The sequence below is a fragment of the Penicillium daleae genome, assembly GCF_028827525.1.
Source record: "Penicillium daleae strain IBT 16125 chromosome Unknown utg000005l_segment0_segment0, whole genome shotgun sequence".
NCBI classification, from domain to species: domain Eukaryota; kingdom Fungi; phylum Ascomycota; class Eurotiomycetes; order Eurotiales; family Aspergillaceae; genus Penicillium; species Penicillium daleae.
In genome coordinates, this window is record NW_026623153.1 from 420,216 (window position 1) to 442,241 (window position 22,026).

Sequence of the window (22,026 nt, forward strand, 5' to 3'; positions counted from 1 at the left end):
ACTGGTGCGATTGTAGTACTAGTGGCTGAGATAGCTTCAATAATAGTCGCATATTCGCGATTGGTACTGAACCTACCAGAAATCTGGCGCTTAGGCTCGCGCGTAATAATCCATTGGCCTCTGCTAACACCAATGTTGAATCCAGTCTTATCGAAGTTCTAAATATCATCCGCAGTAATTCCGTATTGGGCAATTGTCTCCTTATAGGAATTGAACCACTCTCTTGCAACCTGCCTATCTAGGCACTTCTTTCTCTCGATATCCATAACTCTCTGGCCACGAACGAGATACTTGGGATAGCGGCGGAGAAAGCGTTGTAGCCAGTGCTCACCAATAGTAGGCGGCTTCGAATCAGCCGTGTAGGAGCTAGCGAGGATTGCATTGGCAGCAGCAGCGATTGCAGGGCGCTTAGGATGTAGATAGATCGAATTGAAGAAATCGATATAGCGGCAGAGGGCAGATTCTTGCGATTCATCGAGCTTGCGACCGTTAGGTTGGCGATCAGAAAGCGATGGGCGGCCCTTTTAACGCGTAAGAAGCCAGTAGTATGGTAGGTTGCGAGATCGCGCCCACGCTTTAATATTAGACTTTTCAACATTCTCTGATTCAAGAATAGCCAATTGCATGCGATATTCAATAGATTGATTCGATTCAGGCATGGTGGTGGTGAGAAATCGCGTGTAGGATAGAAGGTGTTTACTATGCAAAATCGCGATATTGTTTGGGTGGCTGTTACCAACACGAAGTTCAATGAAACGCCACGCAATGAGCAAATCATTGAAACAAGAAAAAGGCACAACTAAGATTTTCAATAGTATGGAGCTGCTAAGTATAAACCTAGCCTCATTATTGGAATATTAAACGAAGATAGACACAGTAGAACCGTTTATGGCTGCTTGTAAACGATTATCATCAACTTGGACTAGGGACGCGGAAGAGACGTCAAACGCATTCCCGTCCCAAGTTGTAGCCCAAGTGGAGGCGAAGTTGATAGAGCCAAAGTAAGGGACCGGGTCTTCCGAAAACTCCTCCACAATCCATTCGGCATACCTGCCTGTCAGGGGATAACTAGGCTCATCAAAGTTGAAAGATTGGGATATTCCGTTGGTTTCGTTCTCCAGATAGATAGTACCTGTAGTCTTCGAGGTAGCAGTGATGTTGATGTAGAAGGTATCCCCGCTCGATAAGGGAAGTTCGTCAATCGTGTAGAACTGGGGACCTTCGGGATACCACTAATAGTATCCACGGAACTGAGGATAGTAGGAGCCGTTATCAGACTGAATTGCTTGGATATCAATCCCTGCTTGAAACAGATTGTTCAAACCTCCCCAGCCATCAATTCCAACCCAAGCATAAGCGGAGTACTCCGCATCAGCAGGTCCAGTGATTGTAGGTAGAACAATAGTAGATGAGACCGAATTGAATGAGTCGCTATCCACTGTCTGTATAGCACGGCTCCAATTAGGGGAGTTCAAGTCGGAACTAGCCTCTGTCGGGATTGTGATGTTAGCCTGTAAGTTACAGAAATGCTCAACGTTCTATGCTCTTACCCACTGAGGCACCCGCGGGAGGGCCCGAACCCCCTCCCACAAACACCTCAGAAAGCATCACCAGTTTCTTAGTTAAGGATTTCCAGCCTCGAGTATCGATCAGACGGGAAAGGTACGATATCGTGGCCACTACTGACTAGGATCCAGGTCAATGCAGATCATTGTCATCCCTGCACGGGCTAACGCAGATGACCTTTGAAGATTCAGTTTCCCTGTTACGCCACGATCTGTGTAGGGTAGACCCTAGCATATACAAGGTCAGACCCAGACCCAAAACTTTTCCTACGCTAATCTCCACCATGAAACCAGTCCAGGTATTGCGGTGCCAAGTTGCCGGTTGCTATTTCATTTTCTTATCTTTCACTATATCTAACTACTAATCTACCTTGGGTATCGTCGGTAACCTACCTACTTCGTAGTATGTACAACATCAGCGGTATATTTTCGATCCGAAGCATTATCAGTACAGAAGTGGTTGACTACCATCTATCTTAACGTACTTCCTATATATCCAAGATCCTTAACCAGTTCAAGCTTTAAAAACAACAAATGGAAGCAGTCTATCATTCTGCTGGGAATCTCATCCAATGCTTTCAGGCTGAAGACCCAGTTGAATGGGGTGAACCTGGATAATTAAGGTCACGTGCCACCACCCTGGAGATCATAACACTCTCATCCAGGAGTCTACCGGATCTATTACGGTAATAACAAAATAACAGTGTCCATGAAGGAAAAAGAATACCACAAATGATAATCACAATGAACACATCCCTCCAGTGAGAGAAATCTCGTCTCTGATTGGAACTTTCTGCTGCCAACATGCTCCACTACGTTCTCTTCCGAGGGTGTCGGGCCGAGCACCGCCTTGATTCCCCGCTGAGTTGGCTGCCCCAATTTGCGGGGACTTGACTGTTGCTGGACCCCGGATTCTTGTCTAAACGTCTCTCTTGACCATCATGGGGCGTCCAAAGGTCCTTCCAGCGAACCGCTTGCGGGCCAATACCGCCTGTACAGCCTGTCGAGCGTCTAAGAAACGATGCAGCGGCTCGTTCCCTTGCACCAACTGCATTCACAAGGGTCGGGGTCACACTTGTATCCCATTTAAATCGATATCAGCCACGGAGTCTCGTAGTCGCCGTGAATCGACCATCTCGAGACAACCCTTGGAAAATATTCCAGAGACATGGAGTGAGATCAACGCCAATTTGCGGAGTCCTCAATCGTCGCAGATCCAAGATGCTAGTCCCTCCGACCGACACATCGAGCGCCCACTCGAAGCGGGTTCGCGATCGCCTGAAGCAACGCATCGAACTCACCCTCGCATGTTACGGAACCTCCAAGGAGAGAGAGGTATGCCTGGACGGAGTAGTAGCATGCATTGAAGCCACCGAATCAATTCTAACTGGATTCACAGTATACGTTGGCAAGGCTGCCTCGCTGTCCTTTCTCCAACTCCTTCGCGAAACGGTGACTCAACATATCGGGCCTTCACAGTTCTCGCACAATTACAAAAGCGAGGATATGCTGGAGACGGAAGCTCATCACGATCCACTGAATTTCTCGGAAGAAGACTGTAGTATCGAGGCTAAACGCCGCTTCATACAGACATTCTCCATTGCGGTAAGGCCCTGACCCGACCCGACCGAATGCTGCGGCTAAGGCACCACTGACACCTCGTCACAGACGAGTGGATTCATCTATCTGGGATGCGATACAGATGCGCTACTCTCCGATCAGACAGAGCCGAAGACCAGCCGCGAAGAGATTCATGCAGCCATCCGCGATCTGATGATCGCCATCGGGGCCCAGTCATGTCCTGACGAGCCTGAGATTGTCCAGATAGAGCAATTCTTTGTTGAGCGTGGCCAGCGCAGAGCGTTTGCCAACATGCTCGAGGACCCCAGCTTAGATTTGGTGCGGGTGTTTCTGTTGCTATCGTTTTACATGTTTGGAGCGTGCCGTCGAAACGCCGCTTTCATGTATCTGGGTGTAGCCGCTCGGGCAGCGGTTGCACTGGGTCTTCATGTAGACTCCTCGGGATCTCTAAGCCGAGTCGAACAGAAAGATAGGTAAGCACTCCAACCTGCAAGGTACTAAGTAAACTCAACCAACTTCCAACAGATCACGACTCTGGACGAGTCTATGTATAATCGATCTCCTGGCGAGCTCGATTCTCGGCCGACCCGCGGCTACCGCAGGTCTACTGCCCGGAAGTCGCAGAGATCTTGATTCGATAGAATCTACACCTGTTGAAGTGGGCTTAGTTGCTTCATATCAGCTATCTTTGATTGTCGATGAGATCACCAGCCGTCTATACAGTGAAAAGGCTGCTTCTGCCGAGACGGCAGGCCTGCTCCTAGCAAAGCTGAACCGCTGGAGCGACCAATTACCAGAATGTCTACGAACGCCATCTGAAAGTGAAGAACCCGATGCCGCGCAGGAACGCGTCATTGGAAACATGCACGTTGCATGCTCTTATCATTTTGCAGTGATTCTCGTGACTCGACCTTTTCTCATTTCCACCCTGAGTGTGCGGCTGGCCCGACTGCACCAGGCCTTTTCCTCTGATGGACTCAGCGAACCTTTGGAGGAAGATCCGGCCCATTCAAGTCTGGCAGCGGCATGTATTGACTCGGCGGTCTACATGCTCCAGACATGTAAAGAGATCCATCAATCCGAATTGCTTCTCCGGCAGATGTCTCTTCTCAAGTACGATTCCCCAGCGGCCTCTTACCTTGAACATTGCAAATACTGACGCGATGACCCGCAGAGCCTTTGTATTTGCCGCAGCTTTAGTCCTGGGCTTTTCAATGTTCTCCCACCGCGACGTTGATACCGAGATTGACAATGCGTTCTCCGGCGCTCTATCCATCTTGCAAATGCTGGCGCAGCAATCCGCCCAAGCTGCCCACTACCTGGAGATTCTAACTTTACTCGAAGGGGCCGTCACACAGCAACGACAGCGTCTATCCGCGCAAGCACGTCAACGACGAAGTCAGTACGTTAGTCGAATCTTCAGTCTGAGTGATACCCCGTCGATACCCCGTATGCAGAGTGTGGATAACAGCAGAGGGGCTAGCACGACGCCACTACTTGTACAAGGTGGCCCGTTTTACCCGTGGATTCCCAATGATGAGGGAGCCGCTATTGCGACGCCGCCGATGATGGACGGGGCGTTTTTGGATTGGGAAGGGATGGATTTGCCGCTGTGGGATAGTTTCCCTTTTACAGAGCCGGGCTCATCGGCTTTGTGAGTAATTAATGAGCCCAGTGGGCACTTTGGCGATGGTCACGCCCGAATGCAGCAAAATAATGCGGGTGGAACGGAACATCTACTGTACAAACAGGGACTATATAGCCTGTTAATAAACGACCATGGAACCACGCAAGAGAAGTATATTCATTTAATAGTAAGGGTAGAGAACACACCGATAAACCTACCAAAATACCACCACCAATATACCATTATCCTAAAAAACATCCCTCCGGAAGAACGGAAGCGGATCCGACGCCAAATACCGAATCCACAGATAAACCTTATTCAACGCAGCACTATGTATCTCTCCAGGGCTGTAAAACTCACCAGTAACCTTGATAGAATAGCAATAACGAGACTCTTGCATTTCAGACCAGAGTGTTACGCTGACGCTGCCTTGGCTGATCTTATCCTGCATCAGTCGGAGGAGGTCAATGTCGCTCAGGTATGCATCGCGAGGGGCGAAGTTGATGTTGACGTACCAAGTTTGCATGGCTATTGACAGAAAGAAGATCGAATTGATAGGAATGGATGTATAAGAGGTGTTAGTGAATGTGATTCGGAAGAATTGGTAATTGGGATGATGGGAAGATCGGAGAAGTGGGTTTGAACGCTTGATATAGTAGTCTATAGATACAATGTACTTTGTAAATAGGTCATGTCTTTGTCTGAGGTTTACAAAAGCCATTAACTGTGACCGAAGGCCTTTATACGATGCTTTGTTGCCGTTAAAGAATACAATGGTCTTTGTATTTGTTATGGTTCCTTTGATCTTAATAAAGCCCTCGTGCATTCCTTCGCGGCCGAGTTCAAAGTACGAGCGTGCGTCTACGACCATGGTCTCAATAAGGATATCTCCATCCTTTGGCATGATTCTAAAAAGCAGCAAGTTCAAAGACTTACATTAATCATAGATCCAAAGGATCTAGGGTAACCTACTTGACTGAAACATAGTGATCACCATGCTGCTGTACCTATAACCCCTTCCTTTCCAACACACTCATCATGCGTCACTTGCAAAGAACCAGTCTACTGATCCTCCTTGTCAGAACCTTATCTTTCATTCCGTCAATGTCCGATACTCTGATTATCACGAACTCAGCTTCTCGCCCCGGATCCGGCGATAAGCGGTGCGCGGCCCGCGACCTCACCACCCGCGCTGGTGCACCATCCGACCGATTCTCATGACCAGACCCAAACAAGATAAATGAGGTCAAAGACCACCAGCTCGTCGGACAATTTACAATTCATCAAGCTATTCAAGCTGGGGCCACTACAAAACAAAATCTCCGAAAGAAACCCCCTCACAAACCACACCCAAATCACCCAACCCAGGACCTCAATGACCATCATGTCCGGCTGGAAACGCCTAAATGTCGGCGTCATTGGCGGCGGAATCGGCGGCATGTCCACCGCCATCGCACTCCGTCGCGCAGGCCACGAGGTAACCATCTACGAGAAATCGGATTTCGCCGGCGAAGTAGGCGCATCCGTGTCCTGCGCGGCGAACGGGACTCGATGGCTGCACGAGTGGGGGGTTGATATTGCCAAGGGTGACCCAGTCGTGTTGAAGAAGTTGATCAATCGGGACTGGAAGACGGGGGAGCCTGTGAGTGTGTATGATTTGGATGACTATGAGAAGCGGTGGGGATATGTGTACAACATGTTTCATCGACAATATATGCATTCCATGTTGAAGGATTCGGCGTTGGGGGAGGAAGGGGAAGGGACGCCTGCGAAGTTGATTGTTAACCATCGGGTATGTGATGCGAATAACTGGACGAGGGGGGAAAGCGCACTGCTAATGAAACTATTGAATTGTATAGTGTCGCGATATCGATATGAAGGCCAGCACGGTGATCTTCGAAAACGGAGTCACTGCCCACCACGATCTCATCATCGGGGCGGACGGTATTGGCTCCGCCGTCCGAGGAATCCTGGGCATCACACCCGAGAAACGTCCCTCGGAGTCTAGCTGTCTCCATGCCAACGTCGACACCGAAGAAGCAGTGCGACTCGGCCTGGTGGACTACTCTCAAGACAGTGCGCTCGAATACTGGGGCGGCCAAGAAGGCAAATGGGACAAGATTGTGCTGTCCCCCTGCAACGGCGGCAAACTCCTCTCCTACTACTGCTTCTTCCCCCGCGAACAAGGCGATTATTCCACCCAAGCCTGGGGCGCAGAGTCTCGACCGGTCGAGGAACTTCTCAAGCCTTATCCTGAATTAGACCGCCAGGTGTTCAAGCATCTCTCCATTGGAAAGGAGATTCAGCCGTGGCGGTTGTGGGTGCATGATCCTTATCCGTATATTCATCAGGGGAATACCTGTCTGTTGGGTGATGCGGGCCATCCGATGATGCCTCACCAGAGTCAGGGTGCGTGCATGGCCATCGAAGATGCCGCCGCGCTGGGAATCCTATTCAATAAGAAGTATTTCAACGGTGATGTTGCGCAGTCTCTCGCGGCGTATGAGCAGGTGCGTTTGCCTCGCGTGACTCGAGTGCAGGCTGCAGCTGCCAAGGCGGCGTATAACATTAACGAGAGAATTGGTGAGTATTCAAAATACCCCCTGCAAGGTTCTGGCTGAGACGATACTAACGCGAGTTATCACAGGATTCTCCGTTAACAAAGACACCCCCACATACAAGGTCGAGGACCCGAAGAAGGTCCTGACGATTGAAGAAATGAACTCGTACGTTACCACCCACACACAAACACCCGGCTGGTCCTTTCGATATTCATTGCTGATCGCACGCAGATACGATATGTACCACGACATCGAGGAGAAACTGGCGGCTATCCGCGGCATCAACTATACCGACAAGTTTGTCTGCGGTCTGCCTGTGGGGTTGGAACTGCCTAATGGTGTTATCATTGGGGCTGCAGCATGAATTTGACTGATCATCATTTCTGTTTGATTCAGCTGGCCAAAATTGTACATACATTGTTCATGGAGTATCGAGAACATATCACTATATTAGCTTTGTTTTATTTTACCCGCCTGGTATCGTGGGCGCTGTTCAGCCACGTCCAACTAAGCTCGACGAAGCAATGACGGGCCTCTCCGATCGGAGACTTGTCCAGTAATGAGCATGATGATAGGACTATCCGACCCGAGAGATCTAGTGGTCAACATGCCGATCGGGTATTCCGGATCCTTGTACAGAATTTGTATGGAATGTTCTTGTCAATAATTATTCGTGGTCTTTGGCGGGGTCCCTGGTGGACTCGCTCGGTGTATCTTCTCCCGAGCGGGTACAAATGACCCGGACCCACGATTCGCATAGCAAATGGGCCACGCCTACAAACATCTCCCCCGAAGTCTCCGAGAACCAGGGTTGACAACACGGCAATTATGCCGTGATTTTGCTCGTGTTGCGATATACCGAAGATAGCAATATTCCCCAACCCACGTCGGTTCAACAGGAACAGGGTCGACCGCGGGCCTGATGCTGTCGCGAGTGAGCCCCGCTGGATTACCCCGCTAGCAAGCCGCCGTCAGAGCTAAAAGTAAGATGGCACGAAACAGGAAAATGACAAGACAGAAATACAGTATGAGTATCGAAACCTCTCACGGTGGATTGCAATTTTGGTTATATACATTCAAAAGATATAGAGAAAAAGGAAAGAAAAAAAAGAAATAATATTCATATCCTCATCACTTGATTCACTCAAGGGATCTTTCTCCCTTTAAGCGAACAGGGCATCACCCAGGCGGCAGTGAACGGTCTTGACCTGAGTATAGTTGTCCAGAGCGTAGGAGCCGAGCTCACGGCCCAGACCGGACTGCTTATAACCACCGAAGGGAGCCTGGGGGAGGATCATATTGTAGTTGTTGATCCAGACGGTACCGGCCTTCAGGGCGTTGGAGACACGGATGGCGGTGTTGACGTCCTTGGTGTGGACGGCAGCAGCGAGACCTAGGAAGAGAGAGAGGGGGGGTTAGTCTTCAATCAATACATTATAGATGACCTTGTGAGGCAGGCCAGGAGGGGGTCATACCGTAGCTGGTGCCGTTACCAATCTTAATAGCCTCAGCCTCATCCTTGAACTTGGTGACGGCAATAACGGGACCGAAGATCTCCTCCTGGGCAATCTTCATGTCGGGAGTAACGTCGGTGAAGACGGTGGGCTGGATAAAGTAACCCTCAGTGCCGTGGCGCTCACCACCCAGAGCGAGGGTGGCACCCTCGTTCTTGCCGTGGTTGATGTACTCCATGATACGGTCGAACTGGAGCTGGGAGACCTGAGGGCCCTGGAAAGTGTTCTGGGCGAAGGGGTTGCCGAGCTGGTTCTTGGCGGCACGCTCCTTGAAGCGCTCAATGAACTTGTCGTAGATACCCTCCTGGACCAGCAGGCGAGAACCAGCACAGCAGCACTGGCCGTGGTTGTAGAAGATACCAAAGTTGGACCAGGAGATGGCGTTGTCAATGTCGGCATCGTCAAAGACAATGTTGGGGGACTTGCCACCCAGCTCGAGGGTGACCTTCTTCAGGTTGGACTTGGCAGCGGCCTGGAGGACCATGCGGCCGACGATGGTAGAACCCGTGAAGGCGACCTTGTCAATGTCCATGTGGCTGGTTATGGCGGCACCAGCGGTGCGACCGAAACCGGAGATGATGTTGATGACACCGGGAGGGAAGCCGGCCTCGACGATCAGCTTAGCGGCGTACAGACCGGACAGAGGGGTCTGCTCGGCGGTCTTGAGGACGACGGTGTTACCGGCGGCGATGGCAGGGCCGATCTTCCAGGACCACATGAGCAAGGGGAAGTTCCAGGGGATAATCTGACCACAGACACCGATGGGCTCGTGGCGGGTGTAGGAAAAGGTCTCGGGGTTGATGTCGATGGTCTGACCGGTGATCTTGTCGGCCCAGCCACCGTAGTAGCGCAGGCAGGCGGCGGCACCGCCGATGTCGCCCTTGGCCAAGGTGACGGCCTTGCCGTTGTCCAGGGCCTCGACGGCGGCGAGGGTCTCTATGTCCCGCTCCAACAGGTCGGCCAGCTTGGTGAGCATGCGGCCACGGTTCGCGGGGGTCACCTTGCTCCAGTCACCCTCGAAGGCAGTGCGAGCAGCCTTGACGGCGATATCGACATCCTCCTCGGTGGCCTCGTAGACGGACGTAATGGGCTTCTCGTTGGTCGGGTTGATGGTCTCAAAGGTCTTGCCCTGGACACTCTTGACGAACTCGTTGTTGATGAACCTGAGCAGCGAGGGGGAAAAGAGAGGATGTTAGTACGAAAGGAGTGGGATTGATGGAGAGAGGAGGTTCGAAGGAGAGAGCGAGCGAGAGAGATCACATACAGGCCCAGAGGCTGCTCATAGGTCAGGTTGGGGGTCTCGATGGTAGCGGAGAGAGCCATAGTCGCGGGGGGTGGTGGGGGGAGGGTGGAGGTGTTGCTGAGTCGGTAGAAAACAAGGACAGGGTATCACAAAAGAAGACGATGTGTAAGAGGAGACTGAATGAAAGGTCGAAAGGTACCGGATGAGGGGGATCCAAGGGGATTATATAGTTTGGGTTTCACTTTTGGCAGCAAATCCAAAACAGAGGATTGTGATTGTCATTGCAATTGCGGGGTTTCCTCATTCCCGAGGTGGGAGTACTGAAATTCCTGGTACCGCAATACAGCGGGACCCCACTTTGGGACTTGCCTTTTGGACTCGATGGACGGATCAAATCTCCTTTCTTGCCACTGGGGACTCGGTAATTACTGCGTATCCCACTGGTCTGGTCATCCACAGTACTTCGCGTACATAACAATGCGGATCCGCACTGGCGGGTTGGGGGGGGGCATCCGCGTACCGTGCAGCGCTAATCTGGTCTCTAGCCGGGTCTAGTCGTCTCGACCGACTGCTTGTTGCTCCTGGTGCTCCGGCTGTTTCGCTTTAAATTGGACCGAGGGATGACAGCTTGGAGACCACGCACTTGACGGAGTTACCTGTGACTACAGTCAGTGGACTAGAACAAGGTGATCCGCAGTCCTGATTGGAACGATTACCAAGCAGATAAATCTAGATACTACGACGACGACGACTCTTTTTCCCTGTTGCGGTGCCGAGGAACTACGTCAGCAGAGTTGGCCGCCCTCTCTGCAGGCGCAAGTTTTGCTGCATCAGGGCAAACCTTACCACCCCCGAGGAACCTCCTCGGACCGGCGCTAACTGGTTCAGTGGTCAAGAATCAAGCATAATAACCCACCGAAATGCGACGAAACTCGGACCAAGAGGCGGGGCAGGCATGGCGGGGCAAATTGGTGGGCCGTCAGTGCATCCGCACCAAGGTTAACTCGCCGAAACGGACGAATGTCGCCCCGGTTACCTGCGGGCGGCGGAGAAATAATACGAGGAGACGTGAAGCTCGGAGCTTGATAGAGGAGGATGGGTAGTTGTTCCAGATCTGTGGATGGACAGGACCGACTGGAAGCTATACCTTCTAGCGTGCTAAGAATTTTGGTACGGGACAAAATATAGAATAATAACATACCAAGTATACACAAGAAATCCTCACGTCCTCCGTACAGGTAGAGGAGATGCACGGAGATCACCCGTACTAATGGTTTCACAATACTACTCATGCCCCTCTCGCTCTCTCGCGCTGCCAATAAGCTACTATCCCAAACTAGATAAAGTAAATACCCGATTCTAGGTCTCGAGCGGCTCCCCCCCTCATTCGTACTTTTGTGAGCTAATCTCTACTGCATGGAACATCAACGTATGCTGCCATTCTGATCCATTGAGCACGTATGGATGATTTCTCCAAACATGAAATAATAACGTGGAATGCAGTTTCCAGTGGGAAAAACTTGGGACTGGACTAGAGCAGCCCCACGCCATTGGAACTCGTCGGCCGAGAAACATCACCTGACCCACTCTGTTTACTGCCCTATTGGGGTAATCTCAGAGCAGCACTCTCAAATATGATCAAATACGGTAAACTCGTGGTAAAGGTTAGATCAACGATCGGATGGTCTTTCCTCGTCTCCATCAAATCGTGCTAAACTTCTATATCTCCGTCGATACCCCCCAAGTCGATGCCGAGCCAACGCGGAACCGCGGAACCGGAAGTGTCAATCCGCTCTGACAAGCAGCACCGGAATGATCAAAAGCCTAAAACAGCAAAAGAATAAGAGCCAATAACCAGAGAACCCGAGATCTCCGAGAGGAAGACCATGCTCTTGGCAATTCATAGATCTACTCGATCATCCACGGCCCATGACATTAGATCTTCTCATCCAAGAGGATATACTATCTCAACTACCCGCAGTTTTTTTCCTTCCCCATGCGATTACAGCTTCCCCCGATTCAAAAACCGCACGGGAAGATCAACATGCCTGCTTCGCAAGTACTCCGCCACATTCTTCCCCAAAAAGTCCACCGTCGTCGTGACCCCAACGCCGCGGTCCAGGTGGTTCTTGAACAAGAAATGCACCGCCTGTAGACCCGGGAGCTCAAATCGATCAATCTCCATGCCAGGATGGCTGCCCCCCAAGAGTTGGCGTGCAGTGTTGACCGAGAGTAATGACCGCAGCCATAGATATTCGTCGCGGTGACGCACCCAGAAGCCACAGTTCGCATCGGACCCTTTGTCTCCCGAGCGGGCATGCACAATCCATCCGAGCGGACCTCGGACGGTGGGACCAAAGTCATTCTTGATATTAACTGGCTTATCAGTGGTAGTAACTGACTGCGAAGGTTGTTGAGCTGAGTACGTCTTGGTCGCTGGTGGAGGGGCAATATCCAGGACTTGCGTCTTGGCCGTGGGTTTCCAGGGTAGATGCACTCGATGCTGAACGGCACTCTGAGGCAACAAAGTCACGTAATATTCGAATATGGCACGAGGGAATCCCTGGCGTAAATCCAAATGGAAGGTAGCTCCAGGATAACCCTGCATGATATTATCGGTGATAGGCTTGAGGAACCGCGTGGGTGCAAGATCCTCGGCTCGCTTTGCTTGCACCACAATCCGGAAGGGCACAGTTGCACGGTTCTGATCCGGGGCATCTGACAATGAAGAACCCAGTAGGTCAAATTTCAAGGAAGTGAAACGGTCGGAGAATGGGGCGAGGAGACGACGGATCTGCACCTCCAACATGCGCGCCTTGGCTTCGGTATCCAGTCCGGTCAAGAACCACCATGCCTCGGCCTGGAATCCTCCACGGGCTGTGATGCCTACCTTGGTGGTTGGTGGCGGAGGCCCAGAGCGAACGCCATGCACGGCCACCCGGTTTATACCCCTCTGTTCAAAGTGAATGCCGTCCAAGACAGCAGTGACATCCGAGTTGTAGTACCAAGGTCCCTGGATCTCGTAGAGCAGCTGCGAGGTACACGTGTCAACCGTGACAGTACCGCCAGTAGCATGCGCTTGCTTGGTGATGACCACGTCGCCCTCGGCAGAGATCTCAGCAATGGGATAGCCAATATTGGCCCAACCATCGCCGCCATGCTCCAACTCCTTGAAACCAGTAAAGTTGCCCCCACAGACATAGTTACTGCACTCGATCAAGTGGCCAGCAACGAACGCATTAGCCAATTTATCCAGCTCATGACGCTGCCAGCCGTGATACCAATAAGCTGCGCCGATGACGGGGGAGGCATCTGATACTCGACCGCAAAGTACAATATCTGCACCTTCGGCGAGGGCAGCTGCAATTCCCAGTCCACCCAGATAACACTGAGCATAGATGGGCTCGAAGGACCAGCCGGCTAGTTTCTCGCCCGTGTAGATGTTGCGGAATTCAGACTTTCCATCTGCAAGGGACTGTTGAATGGCTGGTAGTACTTCATCGCCCGATACCCAGGCAACCTATCGCAGCAAAAGTATCAGTACTCTGTTACTTTAACACACCTTTCATATGTGCGAGCAGGATCGAGTGCTAACCTTGAGATCCAACCCCTTTGCCTCCACCATTTTCATAACCACCTCATATAACCCCTTTGTATCCGTGACTCCAGCATTGACAGCCAATTTAATCCCATACTTGGCCAAATCCCCCAACGCAGGTTCCAACGCCTCCAAAAACGAGAGGTCATAAGCCGGCGATGCTCCAGCAGCAGCATCAGCCTGATCCACCCGCCGACCTGCAGCGGTGGCCATGTTGAACTCGCTCATGAAATCGGCGATAATCACATCGACCGGGTCAGTCGGGTGGTGCCGTGCAAATTCCGCAATGGCATGGCGACGGTCTGAAGCAGAGCCTGATGCACCTGGATGATAATCTTAGCTATCGGTGACTTTTTCAATCGGGGATAAATTGACGTACCTGCAATGCGAATAGGTCGACCGGTGAATGCCATTATGTTGTGAATGAGATTAGCCTGTGGATAGGCGTTGGAATGGCCAAAATGGCATTTTAGGTGTGGTGGATGCGGAGTGTGGAGGTATTCCTGGGGAAGATGGAGAGACCGAGGCAGCTCGGCTGGAACGATTGCGGGGTTACACGTAAGAAAGCACCATCTAAGTAGTAAGACTGATGCAAAGTACAACGAACATAAGATGTCGATAGTACCTGTGATTTACGGGTACGGCTACTATTTGGTCAATTTGGAACTCACTTAGGGAGCAACTCGAGGACACTGGCGTCATGTCCAGGTTAGTTGGCACTGACATGGCTTTGTGTTTGTTTGTCACTCGGTTATATGCGGGGCGGACCACTCAACTCATGTCAGCTTGGATGATGACCTAGAAATTAGTATCAATCAGAAGAACTCTTAAGTATTGTGATCAGGAGCCAGTTGGCTTGTCTAATTTGTGTGCGCAACATGAATGAGCCAGTGCTCATCATCGCGCGGAGAGTGCGATCATTTTAGAAATAATGACTTGAACTATATGAATTCGCTAAGCATATCAGAATGGAATAATCGTGAGATGGGTCAGTTTGCTTTGGAAATATGAGACTTGGAAAGAATTGCGCTCCAAGAACGCCATGCAAATGGAAGAAGAGCTCGTGCCTGAACGAAAGATCACCGCCGCCGACGAGACGTGGAGGTACTCATCGGCTCAAAGGCATCGTCGTCATCATCATCATCGTCAACGCCATCACTAATGACACTGACATTTCGAGTTGACCGAGCAGCCCGTGATGAACGCGCTGTGCTAGCTTGTGACGCAGTAAAGTCCAACGTTGTTTGAGTTGGTTTCCCAGCTCGAGTAGCACCTCGGCGTGTAGCAGTGCCACCGACAGTGGCCGATGATGGGGCTGGTGAAGCCGCCGCCCGACCTCCGCGACCTCGAGTTGATGTCGTGGTCGTGGATTTGCGTCCCCTCGAAGCCGTCGCGGCACGCGGTTGCTTCACGAACAAAGCCTGCGAGTCGTCATCTTCATCAGAGATGATGTTGGCATTCGCCTCATCATCGTCATCATCATCTAGCATGATGACATCCTCTGACTCTTCGTCTGAGACAGCTTTCTTGTTGCGTCCTCTGGCTGAAGCAGCAGCAGTTTTGGTTGCTGCAGCCCGGGAAGTAGAAGCAGCTCCTCTACCTCCCCTCCCTCGACCCCGGCCTCGAGTAGATCCCGTGGTAGTGGCAGTACCTCGTCGCGGAGGCGCAGAACCATCTTCTCCAGCCTCTTCTTCAGCGGGATCCCCACCCTCATTATCAGAATGAATCAAGGCACCAGGCTGATCCTCCCACTCGCCATCAAATTCGGTATCCCAGCCGTCTGGCTTCGGCTTGAATCTCTTCTTTCCACGTGTGCGTTTCTTGACGCCCTTGTTGAACATGTCTTCCAACTGTGTGCGGTATTTCTCCATGGCGTTGACTAGAGAGCTATGAGCCCGCTCCTCATCATCCACGTCATCTTCATCACGGTCCAAGCTCATGAGGTGCTTGACCTGGCCCTCGAGGGAGTCATTGACAAACATTTCCATCGCATGCTTATCATCCTTGTCGATGAATTGAGCCACGGCATCGCCAAAGGAATTCTGAGGAAGGATGCTGAGGGATTGCGATGCGAGGTATTCTCGGACCAGCTGTTCCACTTTCACAGTATCCAATGCCGCTAGGCGTGAAGCTGCCACTTCATCAACGGCGGCATCAGCCTTTCGAGAAGAGGACGCATTCTTCTTCTTTCTGTGAAATTGCACCACGTCATTAACGTTAGCGACTTTGCCCACAAATCGATTTGAGAATCTCTGCGGATTCTCGCATTCGAAGGTCCCACCGTCAGGGGTAGATATCTCGACGCGAAGTCGTACCAACGGGAGAGGTGGTTCACGAGGCTCTTCATCGTCGTCTTCATCCTCTTCGTTCTGGATGCCATGGGTCTCACGCCATTCCGCATTGGCTTCTTCAATCAATTCCTCCACGATTGACATGAGGAACCGTGTCACTTCTGTCCGATTGCCCTCCTTGCGAGCAAACTTTTTAGCTCCCTTCTCCTCCGACAAGACGATTTCTCGCATGACAAAAGGACGGACTGATTTCAATCGAATAGGCTCACAGTTGAAGTCACGGCCAGTGATACTTAGGATGGCCACTTGCTTTGTCACAGCCTCACCCGGGACCAGTGAGGTTGCAACCGAGGATCCGGGCTGCATGACATGAAACTTGGTCTCTGGATTAAGCTTTGGGTTGATTAAACACTCATGTTCATGACCCCAGACGACCAAATCCATGAATTCAGGTAGAAAGTTCTCTGGCAAGTAGCCAGTCTCGGTGTATGCATGGTGATTCTGATGCACGGACATCAAATTAAACCAGTCGCTCTTTTGCACAGAGGGTTGGAAAAATTTGACCTTTCCATCCCGAAAAGTGCGGAACAAGCGCTCATCACGCACATTACTCATGCCGTAGAGAGCTAATTTCGTACGACCTTTCTGGAGCAGGACAGGCTTGATCTCGATATTGTCTGACTCTGGAGTTCGACCGTAGTAGTTGAGTAAGCCGGAGACTTGCAAAAGATCTAATGCAGCCAGGTGACCCTCGCCTGAAGGATCGTCATGATTTCCATGGATGGAAAAGATTGGGATGGCGATATTCATGTCGAGGTCCTCGTAATTGACATGATTAAAAGCACCCTGAAAGGTTTCGCTCGCATCACTGAGCATCTCCAACTCGCAGGGTTTGTCGCCGAAGCAGTTCATTCGAATCGAGCGCATCACTTGGTACATGGATTTGCGAGATGGCTTGTTCTCATGAAAGAGATCTCCGGCAAGCAGAACCATATCAACATCTCGTTCCTTGGCCAGGCACATGATCTCGTGGAAGCTCTTCCAGCTGTCATCTCCACGAATGGGATCCCGCTCATTGTACCCGACGTGGTTGTCGGTTGAGACGAGGATGCGAATAGTTTCCGCTGTGGAAGAAGAGTCAGACCTCTATTCATGATCATTTGGGGTACTGATGACTTGGGGATTACTCACCACTGGTCGACATGATGGCTGATCGACCAAGGGTTGCTCATCCGACAAGGTTCTTGGTTGGAGCAGAGCCCAGTGAGACTGAATAGATTCAGAAGCAACGGGAATGTTCGGCGTCCAACGGCCAGCGTCCACCTCAACTGCTCCACGCCGAATGGAAATCATTTGCTGGTGCCACGCGCGACCCTTCGCGTTATCACGTGACTGAAGACGCGTGAAAGGTGGGCTAATGAAGGCCGATTGAGGAAGGCGGTGTGCGCAGTTGATTCTCTTGTCTCGTCTTATGTCATCACAACCTGATCCCTCAAGGACGATGGACAGTTGAATCAAGGAAGATGCTACGAGTATGGGATGCGAGACAAAAAGCAAAGAGCAGAAATACAAGGCAGGATATCTTTAAACAAATGAGATGGACTATTTCTCAATCCTAGACCAATTACAGCCGTAGAGCCTTTGATAAAACCCTTCCAGCCAATCTGCCGGATGGCCACTCCGCGTCGCCTTCCGACTCTCCGCTTTTCTCCTGCAGCGCGCCGTCACCCTTCTTTTCCTTCCTCAACGCATCACTTTCGTCCCCTTTTATTCGCTTCGATTTGTCTCACTTGTCTCGACTGACCCAGGTCTCTTGCTGGCTCAGTCGCTCTCGCTTTCCAGTCCCCTTTTCAAACTCTTTTATGCAATCAGAGCCCACTGCAGTATCTCAACATTCACCCTCCATTGACTCATCCCAAGCCAACCCCGCCCCCATCCAACATGGAAATGACATCGATGAAGCTGCAGTCTCTGGCCTCCTTCACCCAGAGGAGACTGGAGACTGTTCAGCATGGGCATCTCCCACGCCGGGAACCAGCGATGCGCTCCTGAGCGACATGGGCTCTACCCCGCCTTCGTCACCTGCCCAGCGAGTGAGCGAGTATGAGAATGCCGGAACCCCGACGAAGAAGAGAGGTGATGCGGGATTCCAAGTCCCGTCACTTGTGGGCCACTCCAATCTGCCCTTGGAAACGCTTCCAAATGGTATGCCCGAGTCGAGAACCCTTCACCCAAACGGGACCCTAGTCTAACTTTTCCTCTTCATTCAGAGGTTCTCACTCATATTCTGTCGCATTTGCCGCCGCAGTCTCTCTCGGCTATCACGCTGGTATCTCGCCGATTTCATGCACTAGTCACGACCCCTCATGCCTGGAGAATCGCCTTCTCTCGGTTCTTCCCGGGTCCGCAGGCTGCGGACCATGGACGATGGACTGCGACCAATCCCGAGGACGTGATGTCAGACAGACGATTCTTTGCAAGACTCACTGCATTGGCATCTTGGCGCAGCGAGTACATTCTACGTACCCGGTTGATGCGATCGTTGTCGCGAGGTAAACCAGCTCAATTTCAACCTTCCAAGAAGCAAGGTGCTGTCCGCTCCGCGACCTCTCGCAATGGCAGTGCTGTAGCAACATACACCTCCCAACTTTTGTTTCCGGTGAGCCATATCCACGGGTCATTCAACAACGTCGAGAAGGAGCCCAACTTCATCCATGGTGCTTCAGAACAGGGGGTTGCCTCCGCCAGTGATCCGTCTGCTGTCAAGGTGACGACCTGGGGTATTTCCGACCATCAAATGTTCCGGCACTTTGCTGATAGCTTCCCTGGCGACGCACCGTACGGACTTGGGGCTGGTGACATGGTTGGCGTTCCCAATTCAATGGATGTCAGCCAGCCGTTTGGCATGATCTATGGCGAAGGTTGCCCGCAGGGCCGCAGCTACTTCATCTCAACCTCGGAGCAGCGTGGTCGCTTCCTTGGTCCCTCGGAGTTAGGTTCACACCCCAAGTTGGGAATTCCTGCCATGAACATGATTACCCACGCTATCTGTTCGGTTTGGATTGCCAAGTCACCCTCAATCCTCAAGGCAACAGGTGGCCTCATTGCTATGATGACTGGTTCGTCTTCAGGAATCCTTTCTGCATATGCCATGGGTCCCCACCCCACATATGAGAAGCGATACGAGCGTGGCCAGGTGACAGCCAAGTGGGTTCTGAGCCCGGGTGTGCCTATCATCGGTATCGCCGTGGACGATGGGTATTCGACTAAACATCATGCCCAGCGACGCATCTGGGCAGTTGCCCTCAATGCCCTGGGAGAAATATTCTACTTGACAGATCTTCCCAAACAGCCAGATGTCCCATCTACTGCTAAGTTGAACGCTGAGCAATTCGATGAACTTGCATGGAAGACCGGCCGAACCGTTCGCTGGGAGCTCGTTGAAATGAGCCGGCGTACCGCACGCCCAGATCCTTTCAGTCGAGATTCAGTTGATGGTAGCTATAGCCCACGTTCTTCGTCGGATTCGATGCTCCTTGAAGAGAGTCAAATTGCTGCGGAGACGAAAGAGATTGAGAAATTTCTTTCCTTCAAACCGAAACATTTCCGTAAGGTTTGCGAGGGCTGGAACATGCGCCGCGATCTTCAGGTCGACTTTGCCGGCGATGATGGTCGTGGATACGGCGAATCTGTGGTAGTGATAGTCCGTGGCGAAGGCGAGACGGAGAGGGCTTCCGTTAGGCGATATGTTCGTGTTGCAGCAAAGGCCGATGTCAAGTCGTCCCCATCAACACCCGGTGGCTCTGCTCGCTCCCGGGACCAAGTTGCCACGTCCCTCTTTGGTGGTCCAGCGATGGCCTCAAGCTTGACGCCCATTCCGAGCTTCCCGCCATCTCGATCATCAAGCCGGTTCAGCGAACGATCACGTGTATTGAATACGGAATGGCGCATCTCGGATTTCACATTCGGCGATCGTAAATTGGTGGAAGTCACAGCTACTGCGATGGACAATTCGATGTTTGCGACCGTCACCGCGCAGGAAGATCCGTTGCTTGCAATTTCTGGAAGTTCCTTCTCCTCTGCAACGTCCTCACCAATGCTACCGCATATGGAGCAGCCGCACTCGACCCTCGAGGTCCCTGGTCAACGTGCGCGCTATCTGGCTGTGGGAACGGCCACTGGTACAGTCTTTGTCTGGGATATCCGTGCTTCCCCCGCGCACAGTGCCGATGTGATCAACTCGATTGCACCGCTACGATTCATTCAAACCGAGTCTCCGCAGGTATCATGCGTGGCCTTGACATCGTTGTACCTAGTTCACGGTGGTAACGATGGTCTGGTGCAAGCTTGGGATCCCCTAGCTTCGTCTACCCGGCCAATCCGGACAATCAACTCGCGCTTTTCTTCCCGTGCGCGACGCCGCTTGGTACAGGCAGAAGCTTCCATGCTCGGGGTTGGAAGCAACTACTTCGCGACAGGAGCGATTTGCCTGGATCCAGATCCGACCATCCTCCGTGGAATGGTATCCTTGGGTACTCATCTTCGCTATTGGTCGTATAGTTCGTCAGCCGCAGACCAGTACAAGTGCAGCAAACGCCGCCTTCGCCGTTCTCTACGGGGTAGCAACGGTGCTGCTGACGGTCAACGCTTCACCACCAGCGGACGTGGTGCAATTCGCGACTTTATCGAGGACGAGCACGTCGAACTAAAGCGACGAGAGGCCGAAATTGCTAAGGAAAGAGCGCACTTGAGTACTCGATTCGGTGTCGACCTTCTCGGGCCCGAGATCGATGAAGAGCAACTTTTGCTTTACGCACAACTCCTGAGCGAAGAAGCCTATTCTGCGGGTGTGGACGCGGGCAAGCGTGACGGCCGCGACCGGACAGCCATCGCAAGCTCTGCTACCAGTACCTCTGTTAGCGATGTCATCGGACCAAGTTCCTTCGGTCTGGCTGAAGTGTCGTCTTCATCTTCACCCTCCCAAGACCCGGTAGAGGAGAGCATTGATGATGACCTCGCCGAGGCCATTCGCCTCAGTTTGCTTGATGACAAGAGTTCAGTTACAACCGAGGATCTGACACCCTCGATTCCCATCAAGTACGCAAAGGGAGTGCGCAGACCGCGGCATTCATCACCGGACCATGGAGGGCCTGAAAGGAGTCAAAGGCAGGAAATGGATGACCTGGAATTTGCCATCCAGCTCAGTTTGGCCGAGGATAAGAGTCGCGGCGATGTGACCGGCGAGGAATGGGAGGAGTTCCCAGCTCTGGCATCGACACCATTCTCGCCTTCCCAGTCATCTGGCAAGGGAAAGGGCAAAGAGCGGGCGTGGTGAATGATGAATATTTTGGATTTTGAGTTACATTTCGATTTGCATACATTTTTGTTTGGATGTTTCGGTACCTTCATCTCGATCTTCCTTTTCTACCTTGATACGGCCTCGACTGGCTCGGTAGAGAGCAAGCAAGATTGGTTGGCATTGCATTAATCATCTATCATTTTAGTTAGTTAGTTAGTTCTTGATTATTGTGATATTTACATTTGATTTTTGATTGATTTTAATGATTCAATCTGCTCCAAGCTCCAGCTTAAACCACGTTATTCAATACAACGGCGTCGAATCGGCGTTTCAAGGTAAATCGCGGACACAAACACTCATAACTAGCGTTCAAAATTCTACTCATCTTACGACATGGGTTGAAATACGGATCAAAGGGCACACAGTAGAATGTGGTCACACTTGATGTTGAGCGTGGTCAGAAATCTCTTGATGAGCGACTCAAGATTGGCGATTGAATTCGTTATATTCAACCTCCAGCTGCACGTATTGGACTGGTGGTATTTACATAAAGAACTCAACTATACTAGAGTCTATTTTTAAACAAAGTGAAGACACTAGATGAAGTTGGATCATACGGCCGTATGAAAGTTATTAAAATTAATATTCAACAAAAGAGGTGTAAAAGGAGGTGTTGAAGGAGTTGTTAAAAGATTAGTAATAATTTACATAAGATACTGTATAAGAAGCATCTTTAAAAATGAGTAG

The 22,026-nt window shown here is 51.4% G+C and overlaps 8 protein-coding genes across 8 annotated transcripts; 3 read left to right on the forward strand and 5 right to left on the reverse strand.

Annotated features, from left to right (window-relative positions):
- Nucleotides 1-158: 158 nt before the first annotated feature.
- N7458_004446 (uncharacterized protein) lies at nt 159-1,372 on the reverse strand (the record flags this gene model as incomplete). Its single annotated transcript, XM_056907828.1, has 3 exons — nt 159-521; nt 876-1,232; nt 1,325-1,372. 3 exons carry the CDS (start codon nt 1,370-1,372, stop codon nt 159-161), a joined length of 768 nt encoding a protein of 255 aa, XP_056766446.1.
- A 1,134-nt stretch (nt 1,373-2,506) lies between these two features.
- N7458_004447 (Zn(II)2Cys6 transcription factor) lies at nt 2,507-4,804 on the forward strand (the record flags this gene model as incomplete). The annotated part of the gene is made up of 5 exons (XM_056907829.1): nt 2,507-2,900; nt 2,965-3,170; nt 3,234-3,619; nt 3,672-4,259; nt 4,321-4,804. 5 exons carry the CDS (start codon nt 2,507-2,509, stop codon nt 4,802-4,804), a joined length of 2,058 nt encoding a protein of 685 aa, XP_056766447.1.
- A 216-nt stretch (nt 4,805-5,020) lies between these two features.
- Nucleotides 5,021-5,677, reverse strand: N7458_004448 (uncharacterized protein; the record flags this gene model as incomplete). Its single annotated transcript, XM_056907830.1, has 1 exon — nt 5,021-5,677. One exon carries the CDS (start codon nt 5,675-5,677, stop codon nt 5,021-5,023), a length of 657 nt encoding a protein of 218 aa, XP_056766448.1.
- Nucleotides 5,678-6,148: 471 nt separating this feature from the next.
- On the forward strand, nt 6,149-7,698 carry N7458_004449 (FAD-dependent oxidoreductase; the record flags this gene model as incomplete). The annotated part of the gene is made up of 4 exons (XM_056907831.1): nt 6,149-6,565; nt 6,633-7,356; nt 7,421-7,499; nt 7,566-7,698. The coding sequence occupies 4 exons, from the start codon at nt 6,149-6,151 to the stop codon at nt 7,696-7,698; spliced, it is 1,353 nt and encodes a 450-aa protein (XP_056766449.1).
- A 799-nt stretch (nt 7,699-8,497) lies between these two features.
- Nucleotides 8,498-10,171, reverse strand: N7458_004450 (aldehyde dehydrogenase family protein; the record flags this gene model as incomplete). Its single annotated transcript, XM_056907832.1, has 3 exons — nt 8,498-8,727; nt 8,810-10,011; nt 10,113-10,171. 3 exons carry the CDS (start codon nt 10,169-10,171, stop codon nt 8,498-8,500), a joined length of 1,491 nt encoding a protein of 496 aa, XP_056766450.1.
- Nucleotides 10,172-12,093: 1,922 nt separating this feature from the next.
- N7458_004451 (acyclic terpene utilization AtuA family protein) lies at nt 12,094-14,102 on the reverse strand (the record flags this gene model as incomplete). Its single annotated transcript, XM_056907833.1, has 3 exons — nt 12,094-13,611; nt 13,687-14,012; nt 14,069-14,102. 3 exons carry the CDS (start codon nt 14,100-14,102, stop codon nt 12,094-12,096), a joined length of 1,878 nt encoding a protein of 625 aa, XP_056766451.1.
- A 666-nt stretch (nt 14,103-14,768) lies between these two features.
- On the reverse strand, nt 14,769-17,184 carry N7458_004452 (MRX complex nuclease subunit; the record flags this gene model as incomplete). Its single annotated transcript, XM_056907834.1, has 2 exons — nt 14,769-17,104; nt 17,172-17,184. The coding sequence occupies 2 exons, from the start codon at nt 17,182-17,184 to the stop codon at nt 14,769-14,771; spliced, it is 2,349 nt and encodes a 782-aa protein (XP_056766452.1).
- Nucleotides 17,185-17,842: 658 nt separating this feature from the next.
- Nucleotides 17,843-21,315, forward strand: N7458_004453 (F-box and WD domain protein; the record flags this gene model as incomplete). The annotated part of the gene is made up of 2 exons (XM_056907835.1): nt 17,843-18,185; nt 18,251-21,315. The coding sequence occupies 2 exons, from the start codon at nt 17,843-17,845 to the stop codon at nt 21,313-21,315; spliced, it is 3,408 nt and encodes a 1,135-aa protein (XP_056766453.1).
- Between the last annotated feature and the right edge of the window lie 711 nt (nt 21,316-22,026).